This window comes from Hyla sarda, chromosome 11 (genome assembly GCF_029499605.1).
Source record: "Hyla sarda isolate aHylSar1 chromosome 11, aHylSar1.hap1, whole genome shotgun sequence".
NCBI lineage: Eukaryota > Metazoa > Chordata > Amphibia > Anura > Hylidae > Hyla > Hyla sarda.
Window position 1 is genome coordinate 5215738 of NC_079199.1, and position 12509 is coordinate 5228246.

Here is a 12509-nt window from a genome sequence, read left to right on the forward strand (position 1 = left end):
AAAGCTCTGCTGCACATATTGCTCTGCAGCACCCACATACACAGCTCTACTATACATACTTCTCTGCAGCACTCACATACAAAGCTCTACTATACATACTGCTCTGCAGCACTCACATACAAAGCTCTGCTACACATATTGCTCTGCTGCACCCACATACACAGCTCTACTATACATACTTCTCTGCAGCACTCACATACAAAGCTCTACTATACATACTGCTCTGCTGCACTCACATACAAAGCTCTGCTACACATATTGCTCTGCTGCACCCACATACACAGCTCTACTATACATACTCTTCTGCTGCACCCACATACACTACTCCACTACACATTCTGCTCTGCGGCACACACATACACACAGCTCTGTAAATGATAAACAAATACATACTAACAGCTCAGCTGCACCCACATACACAGCTCTACTATACATACTGCTCTTCAGCACTCACATACAAAGCTCTGCTGCACCCACATACAAAGCTCTGCTGCACCCACATACACAGCTCTACTATACATACTGCTCTGCTGCACCCACATACAAAGCTCTGCTGCACATATTGCTCTGCAGCACCCACATACACAGCTCTACTATACATACTGCTCTGCAGCACTCACATACAAAGCTCTGCTACACATATTGGTCTGCTGCACCCACATACACAGCTCTACTATACATACTGCTCTGCTACACATATTGGTCTGCTGCACCCACATACTGCTCTGCTATACATACTGCTCTGCTGCACCCACATACACAGCTCTACTATACATACTGCTCTGCTACACATATTGGTCTGCTGCACCCACATACTGCTCTGCTATACATACTGTTCTGCTGCACCCACATACACAGCTCTACTATACATACTGCTCTGCTACACATATTGGTCTGCTGCACCCACATACACAGCTCTACTATACATACTGCTCTGCTACACATATTGGTCTGCTGCACCCACATACTGCTCTGCTATACATACTGTTCTGCTGCACCCACATACACAGCTCTACTATACATACTGCTCTGCTGCACCCAAATACAAAGCTCTGCTACACATATTGCTCTGCGGCACACACATACACAGCTCTGTAAATTATAAACATGTACATACTTACAGCTCAGCTGCACCCACATACACAGCTCTACTATACATACTATTCTGCTGCACTCACATACTAAGCTCTGCTACACATATTGCTCTGCTGCACTCACATACAAAGATCTGCTACACATATTGGTCTGCTGCACCCACATACTGCTCTGCTACACATACTGCTCTGCTGCACTCACATACAAAGCTCTGCTACACATATTGCTCTGCTGCACCCACATACACAGCTCTACTATACATACTGCTCTGCAGCACTCACATACAAAGCTCTGCTACACATATTGCTCTGCTGCACCCACATACACAGCTCTACTATACATACTGCTCTGCAGCACTCACATATAAAGCTCTGCTACACATATTAGTCTGCTGCACCCACATACACAGCTCTACTATACATACTGCTTTGCTGCACTCACATATAAAGCTGATTTCAATAAAGACAAGTCCCTCAGTATATAGTGGTTGGAAGTCGCTCTGTGACTGATCACATTCTCAAGCTGTGCAGGACCTTTCACACTGGGCCTAGTGCTATGTTCTTGGGTGTTTGGATGCCATGCACATTGCATCCAGCTAACTCCTGACCGACTCTCCTTTGAATGACAGGATCACCTAGTTTGGGAATCGCCGCTCTAAAGCTTTACTATAATTCTACATATTCACAGTCTGAGATATAACACTGGGGAATCCTAATCCCGGCTTCTTACCGAGTTCAGCTCATTCTGCAGCTGCTGGTTCAGACTCCGGACCTCGTCCACCTGACCCTCCAGGGACAGAATTTTACTTTCTTTTACAGCCAAAGTCGTCTTTAGTGTTGATTCAATTTTACTCTCCAGAACCTTGTATTTCCTGGAAAATAAAGAAAAATTGTGAGAAATGTTGTTGAAACCACAATATGTTAATGTCTACGCAGGTCATCAGCGCTAAAGATATGATAACAGAGAGCAATAGACTGTATAGACCCGTCCTATGATTTAGTCTCACCCCAACCTGACGTGGCTGATAACAGAGAACAATAGATATATTCACCTGTCCTACAGTCACCTCTCCTGACATGGCTGATAACAGAGAACAACAGATATATTCACCTGTCCTACAGTCACCTCTCCCCTCCTGACATGGCTGATAACAGAGAACAATAGATTATATTCACCTGTCCTACAGTCACCTCTCCTGACATGGCTGATAACAGAGAACAACAGATATATTCACCTGTCCTACAGTCACCTCTCCTCTCCTGACATGGCTGATAACAGAGAACAATAGATTATATTCACCTGTCCTACAGTCACCTCTCCTGACATGGCTGATAACAGAGAACAACAGATATATTCACCTGTCCTACAGTCACCTCTCCCCTCCTGACATGGCTGATAACAGAGAACAATAGATTATATTCACCTGTCCTACAGTCACCTCTCCCCTCCTGACATGGCTGATAACAGAGAACAATAGATTATATTCACCTGTCCTACAGTCACCTCTCCTCTCCTGACATGGCTGATAACAGAGAACAATAGATATATTCACCTGTCCTACAGTCACCTCTCCCCTCCTGACATGGCTGATAACAGAGAACAATAGATTATATTCACCTGTCCTACAGTCACCTCTCCCCTCCTGACATGGCTGATAACAGAGAACAATAGATATATTCACCTGTCCTACAGTCACCTCTCCCCTCCTGACATGGCTGATAACAGAGAACAATAGATTATATTCACCTGTCCTACAGTCACCTCTCCTCTCCTGACATGGCTGATAACAGAGAACAATAGATTGTATTCACCTGTCCTACAGTCACCTCTCCTCTCCTGACATGGCTGATAACAGAGAACAATAGATATATTCACCTGTCCTACAGTCACCTCTCCCCTCCTGACATGGCTGATAACAGAGAACAATAGATTGTATTCACCTATCCTACAGTCACCTCTCCCCTCCTGACATGGCTGATAACAGAGAACAATAGATATATTCACCTGTCCTACAGTCACCTCTCCTCTCCTGACATGGCTGATAACAGAGAACAATAGATTATATTCACCTGTCCTACAGTCACCTCTCCTCTCCTGACATGGCTGATAACAGAGAACAATAGATTATATTCACCTGTCCTACAGTCACCTCTCCCCTCCTGACATGGCTGATAACAGAGAACAATAGATTATATTCACCTGTCCTACAGTCACCTCTCCCCTCCTGACATGGCTGATAACAGAGAACAATAGATATATTCACCTGTCCTACAGTCACCTCTCCCCTCCTGACATGGCTGATAACAGAGAACAATAGATTGTATAGACAAGAACTGTTGCAAGTTCATTATAAACTGTTACATTGTAACCAAAACTGATACATTTTTGAATAACGTGGAAATATATACCATTAAAACCAACCAGATTTTACCTATAAACACCATGTGACTCCTCATCAGGCCACACCCCCCTTAGTGGCGCCACCACATTCTATTACTACGCCTCCATTATTTAGTGTACAATGTTCTCTATACAGAAGTTACTCACTTTTCGGCATTGCTGTTCTCGTCTTGCAGCATTAACTCTTTGTTTAGCCCGATCTTCTCCAGCTCCAGGCTCAGTTTGTCCAACTCGCTCGACATCTGTTGAGTTTTCAACTTTTCCAAGACCAGATCCTGTAGTTACAGATCAGTACGAGAAATGATAAGGGTGCAATTTAGTGTATAAATCTACATGCTGACTGTGTCCTGTTACCGGAGCGCAGGGCATTATGGGAGATCACATATTGACTGCAGATAAACAAACATTCTACATATTAGCCAGAAGTGTAGAGAATAAATATAACAATTCAATGTACAGTGCATAGTGAAAGTATTCGGCCCCCTTGAACTTTTTGACCTTTTGCCACATTTCAGGCTTCAAAACATAAAGATATAAAACTGTAATTTTTTGTGAAGAATCAACAACAAGTGGGACACAATCATGAAGTGGAGCGAAATTTATTTGATATGTCAAACTTTAACAAATAAAAAACTGAAACATTAAGCGTGCAAAATTATTCAGCCCCTTTACTTTTAGTGCAGCAAACTCTCTCCAGAAGTTCAGTGAGGATCTCTGAACGATCCAATGTTGACCTAAATGACTAATGATGATAAATAGAATCCACCTGTGTGTAATCAAGTCTCATTATAAATGCACCTGCACTGTGATAGCCTGAGGTCCGTTTAAAGCGCAGAGAGAGCATCATGAATAACAAGGAACACACCAGTCAGGTCCAAGATACTGTTGTGGAGAAGATTAAAGCCGGATTTGGATAGAAAAAGATTTCCCAAGCTTTAAACATCCCAAGGAGCACTGTGCAAGCTATAATATTGAAATGGAAGGAGTATCAGACCACTGCAAATGTACAGAGACCTGGCCGTCCCCCTAAACTTTCAGCTCATACAAGGAGAAGACTGATCAGAGATGCAGCCAAGAGGCCCATGATCACTCTGGATGATCTGCAGAGATCTACAGCTGAGGTTGGAGACTCTGTCCATAGGACAACAGCCGTATACTGCACAAATCCGGCCTTTATGGAAGAGTGGCAAGAAGATATCCATAAAAAGTGTTGTTTATAGTTTCCCACAAGCCACCTGGGAGACACCAAACATGTGGAAGAAGGGGCTCTGGTCACATGACACCAAAATCCAACTTTTTGACAACAATGCAAAAAGTTATGTTTGGCGTAAAAGCAACACAGCTCATCACCCTGAACACACCATCCCCACTGTCACACATGGTGGGGGCAGCATCATGGTTTGGGCTTTTCTTCAGCAGGGACAGGGAAGATGGTTAAAGTTGATGGGAAGATGGATGGAGCCAAATACAGGACCATTCTGGAAGAAAACCTGATGGATTCTGCAAAAGACCTGGGACTGGGACGGAGATTTGTCTTCCAACAAGACAATGATCCAAAACATAAAGCAAAATCTACAATGGAATGGACCACAAATAAACATATCCAGGTGTTAGAATGGCCAAGTCACAGTCCAGACCTGAATCCAATGGAGAATCTGTGGAAAGAAGTGAAAACTGCTGTTCACAAACGCTCTCCATCCAACCTCACTGAGCTCCGGCTGTTCACAAACGCTCTCCATCCAACCTCACTGAGCTCCAGCTGTTCACAAACGTTCTCCATCCAACCTCACTGAGCTCCAGCTGTTCACAAACGCTCTCCATCCAACCTCACTGAGCTCCAGCTGTTCACAAACGCTCTCCATCCAACCTCACTGAGCTCCAGCTGTTCACAAACGCTCTCCATCCAACCTCACTGAGCTCCAGCTGTTCACAAACGCTCTCCATCCAACCTCACTGAGCTCCAGCTGTTCACAAACGCTCTCCACCCAACCTCACTGAGCTCCAGCTGTTCACAAACGCTCTCCATCCAACCTCACTGAGCTCCAGCTGTTCACAAACGCTCTCCATCCAACCTCACTGAGCTCCAGCTGTTCACAAACGCTCTCCATCCAACCTCACTGAGCTCCAGCTGTTCACAAACGCTCTCCATCCAACCTCACTGAGCTCCAGCTGTTCACAAACGCTCTCCATCCAACCTCACTGAGCTCCAGCTGTTCACAAACGCTCTCCATCCAACCTCACTGAGCTCCAGCTGTTCACAGATGCTCTCCATCCAACCTCACTGAGCTCCAGCTGTTCACAAACGCTCCATCCAACCTCACTGAGCTCCAGCTGTTCACAAACGCTCTCCATCCAACCTCACTGAGCTCCAGCTGTTCACAAACGCTCTCCATCCAACCTCACTGAGCTCCAGTTGTCCACAAACGCTCTCCATCCAACCGCACTGAACTCCAGCTGTTCACAAACGCTCTCCACCCAACCTCACTGAGCTCCAGCTGTTCACAAACTCTCTCCATCCAACCTCACTGAGCTCCAGCTGTTCACAAACACTCTCCATCCAACCTCACCGAGCTCCAGCTGTTCACAAACACTCTCCATCCAACCTCACTGAGCTCCAGCTGTTCACAAACGCTCTCCATCCAACCTCACTGAGCTCCAGCTGTTCACAAACGCTCTCCATCCAACCTCACTGAGCTCCAGCTGTTCACAAACTCTCTCCATCCAACCTCACTGAGCTCCAGCTGTTCACAAACGTTCTCCATCCAACCTCACTGAGCTCCAGCTGTTCACAAACTCTCTCCATCCAACCTCACTGAGCTCCAGCTGTTCACAAACGCTCTCCATCCAACCTCACCAACCTCCAGCTGTTCACAAACGCTCTCCATCCAACCTCACCGAGCTCCAGCTGTTCACAAACGCTCTCCATCCAACCTCACCAACCTCCAGCTGTTCACAAACGCTCTCCACCCAACCTCACTGAGCTCCAGCTGTTCACAAACGCTCTCCACCCAACCTCACTGAGCTCCAGCTGTTCACAAATGCTCTCCACCCAACCTCACTGAGCTCCAGCTGTTCACAAACGCTCTCCACCCAACCTCACTGAGCTCCAGCTGTTCACAAACGCTCTCCACCCAACCTCACTGAGCTCCAGCTGTTCACAAACGCTCTCCATCCTACCTCACTGAACTCCAGCTGTTCACAAACATTCTCCATCCAACCTCACTGTGCTCCAGCTGTTCACAAACGCTCTCCATCCAACCTCACTGAGCTCCAGCTGTTCACAAACATTCTCCATCAAACCTCACTGAGCTCCAGCTGTTCACAAACGCTCTCCATCAAACCTCACTGAGCTCCAGCTGTTTTGCAAGGAGGAATGGGCAAAAATTTCTGTCTCTCGATGTGCAAAACTGATAGAGACCTACCCCAAGCGACTTACAGCTGTAATCGCAGCAAAAGGTGGCGCTACAAAGTATTAACTGAAGGGGGCTGAATAATTTTGCACACCCAATTTTTCTGTTTTTTATTTGTTAAAAAGTTTGAAATATCCCAAATATTGGATGATTGTGTCCCACTTTTTGTTGATTCTTCACAAAAAATTACAGTTTTATATCTTTATGTTTGAAGCCTGAAATGTGGCAAAAGGTTGAAAAGTTCAAGGGGGCCGAATCCTTTCACTATGCAGTGTAATTTGCAAACTTTTCCTTTTATGTATAATCTGTTTTATTTCTCTTGCTGGAGGAGTTTTGTTTATTCTGAAGTATATGCATTGGAATAATTTCTTTATTTTATTCTAATTAATTTACTTTCATTTATTTAAAAAAAAAATACATTTTTAATTTTTTTTTTAAATTTGTTTCATTTATTTAATACATTTTTATTTATTTTATTTAATTTGTAAATATCTTTATTTTCATTTATTTAAAAAATATTTTATTTATTTTTTAATATCTTTATTTTCATTTATTTAATTTAGTTTCATTCATTCATGTATTTTATTTAACCAATGTATTTTTATTTTATTTTTTTTATTTAATTGTATTCATATTCATTTAATTTATATTTTTATGTATTTAGTTAGTTGTTTTAGAAGAACTCCGGATTAAAAAACTGACCACCTAATGGGACTACCAGTGATCAGCTGCAATCTTTGGGGAACTTGGCAGTGTGCGTTCAATTTTCCTGCAGTGCCTCCGCAGGATAAGTGAGGTATTACACCACACTTCTTCAAATCAATGTGCTGTCTGTAAAATGCAGGACAGGAGGGGACCTCCAGAGAGACTTGCTCTTTACGGCCGCTCTTTTCTGGACTAAAGAAGAGGATCCTGCTCTTAACCTGGCAGTAAAACTCTCCTGTTCTCGCCATATGCATGAAAGTCCAGCGCGGCATATATGTTTTCTATGGAAAAGGCTAGGCCAAAAACCAGTGTTTCCCATACAGGGTACCTACAGCTGTTGCAAAACTACAACTCCCAGCTTGCCCGGACAGCCTTTGGCTGTCCGGGCATGCTGGGAGTTTTAGTTTTACAAAAGCTGGAGGCAGCCTGGTTGGGAAACACTGCAGCAGCCAGACAGTTCTGGCGCCGACTTTGAACTCCCAGAGCAATACAAGGTTGGGTGGAGAGTCCGGAGGCCCCCATTCACTTTAGATAGCCAGCAAAACCTGGTGGGTGTGGCTGACATTTGGGCACCTCAAGCGTTCAATTTCCCTGCAGCGCCACCAGAGGAGAAATGAAGCATTACACAGCGTCTATTACAATGAATGGGTTGTTTGTGTAATGCAGGACAGGACTTGGCCTCCAGACACTCTTTGTTCACGACCCTCGTCTTGAAGATGATACAGAGGACCCCCCTGTCCCATATTATCTCAGAGTTCCATAATACTGTATGTTTTTGTATTATTTTTTTTGCCTGGACCACCCCATTACACCGTACCTCTCGTAGTGTGGCCAGCGTCCTCTTATCCACCGTCAGTTGCTGCACCAAGTCCTTATTTTCCTTCTCCAGTTCTCGGGTTCTAGAAGACATCTCCCTCAGCTTAGAGACCTCCTTCTCCAGCGTCTTGTTCTCCTTCTCCAGGTCGGCCAGCTTGACCGTGTTATCATCCAATATGGCGTCCTTCAGCTCCACCTGCTGCCACAGCCTCTTGGAATCCTTCTCCAGCATCTTCTTGTCTTTCTCCAGTTGGGTCATCTCCTGCTCCATCACCATCTTCTCTTGCTCCAGACGTTCCAGCCTCTTACTATTGATCTTCATCTCCTCCGAGGTCTTCTGCAGTTCTTTGTTTTCTCTCTCGGTTTCCTTCAGCTCTGCTTCCAGCTCATTCACCTTCTTATTTCCGGCCTCCACCATCTGCTGTAGCCTCCAGTTTTCCTCGCTGAGGCCTTGGTAAGTCACTTCCAGACGCTCGGACTTCTTCCCAAGGGCCTTCAGCACTTCCACGTTCTTCTGCAGGTCTTCCTTCTCCTTCTGGAGCTCGCTGTTCTCTCTCTCCATCTGGGTGATCCTGGCACAGGAGAACCTCATGGCCTCCACCGCTCTCCTCAGCTCCAGGTTCTCCTCATCCAGCTGCTTGTTCTCGTTCTCCAGAACCTCCAGTCGGATGGAGACGTTCTGCATCGTGTCCAGAGACTTCTTAAATATCCTGTTTTCACTTTCCAGTTTCCCGTTCTCTTTCTCCAGCCCCTCCACCTTCTCTTCTAGGATCCTCATGGAGGACAGTTTCTTGGTGACGAGTTCATTCTGCTTCTGTAGTTTTCGGACCTCCTTCTCCATCTCCTCCGCCTGCTCCACCTTGTCCTTCACCTGGTCGTACGCCTTCTGCAGCTGCTTCTTCTTGTGTTCCGCTTCATTCAGCTTACTGCTGGTCTCTGTGATGGTTTCATGGAGCATCTGGTTTTCCATCTCAACTTCTTTGACTCTCGAATCTGCACTTTCTTGGGCCCTTTGTTGTAAAGCCGCCATCGCCTGCGACAAGTGTTTATTTTCCTGTTCCAGCTCCTTAATCTGCAAAAAAAAGTTTAGAAACCAAGTAAGAAATAGGGCTACAGAGGTTGCGCAGCCAAAATCTGCTATGCTGGCAGTGTGTTCTATGGCGATCTCTGTCACCATGTAGCCCCAGCCTTAAAGGGGAACTCTAAAAACTACATTTTTGCTTTTGCACTCCTTATGGTAAATAAAATATTTCTAATGTACTTTGTTAAAAAAAAAAAAAAGTTTTCTATGTTTTATTTGTGTTTAAAAAAGCTGCCACTAGGTGTCTCCCTCAGAGCACATTTCCCCCCATCTAGTGCACAGACTTTGGACTCCAGCTGATGCAGTCTAGGGTGCTGGGTATGTGTGTGTGTGTGCGCAGCCTTAGCCTATCATAGCTCATCTCACACTGAACAGCTCTGGGCTGTGTGTAGCAGAGTGAGGGAGGAAGTTCTCCCCTGTTTGGCTTCAGATGATGTCACGCCTGCTGGGGAACGCCCCTTCCCAGTCTGTGAATCTGACTGAGACGGAGCAGAAAATACAGAGCAATATCAAGGTAGAAAACTAAAAAATAATAAAAATAAAGATAGGGGGTGGTTTACCATGATGGGGGCTGTGACCTGGGTGGATTATAAAATGTAATAATATCATAAGAGGTATTCTTTAAAGGAAATCTGTCATCAGTATCACGTGAACTAAGCTGTCAGTACAGGCAGGTAATGCAGGTGACACTGATGATAACCATACTTACCTGTCCCTGCTCCATGCTCCCGGTCTCCTGCTATCTTCCTTCATATATTCTGTTCCAGGGCCGACTTGGAGCATGGGCGGAGCTAAGCTCCGCCCATGCTCCAAGTCGGCCCTGGAACAGAAGATACGAAGGAAGATAGCAGGAGAACCAGAAAACGGAACAGGACCAGGTAAGTATGGTTATCATCAGTGTCACCTGCATTACCTGCCTGTACTGACAGCTTAGTTAACGTGACACTGATGACAGATTTTCTTTAAAAACAAAAAGTTTAGATGAATCACCGACCTGCTTCTCCTTCTCCGATTTCACGCTGTCCAGAATTCGGGCGAGCTTCTCCTTCTCCTTCAGTAAATCTTCCCCCAGACTCTCCAGGTCGGCGCTGCTCTGCTTTTCCTTTTCAATTTGAGAGTTTAGGTTTTCAATCTTAAAAAAAGGAAAGAAAAAAATGTTAAAAAAATAAAATCCTTTGTCAAATATAAATGAAATAAATGGGGGGGGGGGGGGGGGGATTTTTTTATAGTTTTCTTTCACCTTTAATCTTGGTGTAATATGCGCCATTTTTTCATGGCCCTCCAGACTTCAGCATATTAATGATGCATTTGCGCCTTGCCCATTGGTTTTGTACCCTGACAGACGTTCTCTGCTGTACTTTTTTTTTTTTTGCCATATTTTTATTTGACACCTTATAGTAAGATCCCTGTTCTACAATGGCTGACAGGAACCAGCAAACGATCAGTGAGATCAGCATTTGATTATACAGCCTGCGAGCCTCAATGGCACGGCGCATTAAATGAATCATTTTTCGGGTACACATCCCATTATCCCAGGTCGATTTGTGACCAACCATAATTTAAGTGGTTGCAAATGAGCGTTTGTTTGTTTGTCAGCTGCTCAGTGGCCCTTTTAGGTTGTATTCAAATGTAGCGGCTTATTAGCGGGAGGGCAATTAATTACAAATTTTCACACGATTTGAGTCATTTGCGGCAAAGGTGCATGCGGTAATGAGTTGCAGTAAGGCTAATGAGCCGCAACCTGTGAACACAGGCCGATTATCGGGGACAAGAACCCTCATTCACCCCATAATCAGCCTGCGTAAAAAGGCCTTAAAGGGGTACTACGCCCTTAGACATCTTATCCCCTATCCAAAGGATAGGAGATAAGATGACTGATCGGGGGGTCCCACTGCGATCTCCCTGCAGCACCTGGCATTTGTTCAGAACGCTCGCTGCAGTGCCGGGGGCTCGTGACGTCATGGCCACGCCCCCTCAATACAAGTCTATGGCAGGGGGAATGGTGGCCATCATGCCCTCTCCCATTGACTTGCATTTAGAGGGAGGATGTGCTGTCACGAGATGGCGTAGTCGTGATGTCACGAGCCTCCGGCTCCGCATCGCTAGTTATCCGGCACGGAGCAAAGTTCGCTCCATGCACCGCAGCAGAGATTGCGGGGGGGGTTCCAGCAGCGGGACCCCCCCGTGATCAGACATCTTATCCCCTATCCTTTGGGGCCGGAGTACCCCTTTAAGGCACAATCTCACTCCACTCTATGGGCTGCATAGAAATTTACTAACCCAGCCATTGGCTGTCCGGACATGCTGGGAGTTGTGCAACAGCTGGAGGCACACTGTTTGTAAAGCACTGGTCCAACCTGTGGCTCTCCAGCTGTTTTAAAACTACAACCCACAGCAGGTCTTTATAGCCCAAGGGCCGATTATCAGAAACAGAAACGCTCATCCACCCGATGATCAGCCTGTGTAAAAGGGCCTTAAAGCTAAATTTTTGGCACAATCACACTCCACTCTATGGGAGTGTTTCCTCTCACTAGTGAGGCTAGGCTGGGTTCCCATATGGTGTCAGGTAGCTTCCCTAAAGCATCTATAGGAGGAGCCATGCGTCTTTTCTCTAGTAAATGTCCCTATAACCCTCCCTATATCAGAGTGGTCTCCATGGTGGAGGCCGAGGCAGGACGACCCCCCCCCAGTACCCACCTTCTCGTTGAGCTGCTGGTTCTCCTTCTCCAGTTCTTGGCTCCTCAGGCCGCTCTCCTCCAGGCTGATGGAGGCCTCTCGGAGCTCCTGGATGATCTGCTGGAGGCTCTGGTTGTCCTTCTCCAGCTTCAGGATGCGGCTGGACGCCGACTCATTCAGCTCGAACACAAAAGATTTCCTGGCTGTGAATCAAAGGAAAGATCTGTATTCTGAATTTGGCTGTTGCAGAACTACAACTCCCAGCATGCCCTGACAACCTTCAGTGTATTCCACTAGTGCATCATATCCCCCCGACCTGTGGGTCT

General features: G+C 45.7%; 1 protein-coding gene across 3 annotated transcripts in view; it reads right to left on the reverse strand.

Moving 5' to 3' along the window:
- The window catches only part of CCDC88C (coiled-coil domain containing 88C), a 101687-nt gene that overhangs the window by 38926 nt on the left and 50252 nt on the right, over positions 1–12509 (reverse strand). For all 3 annotated transcript variants that reach the window (XM_056546971.1, XM_056546970.1, XM_056546972.1), the window contains exons 13-17: positions 12205–12386; positions 10502–10639; positions 8428–9498; positions 3643–3770; positions 1825–1966 (exon numbers count right to left, since the gene is read on the reverse strand). In XM_056546971.1, coding sequence (XP_056402946.1) covers positions 1825–1966; positions 3643–3770; positions 8428–9498; positions 10502–10639; positions 12205–12386 — 1661 coding nt within the window. The remainder of the gene's footprint in view (positions 1–1824; positions 1967–3642; positions 3771–8427; positions 9499–10501; positions 10640–12204; positions 12387–12509) is intronic.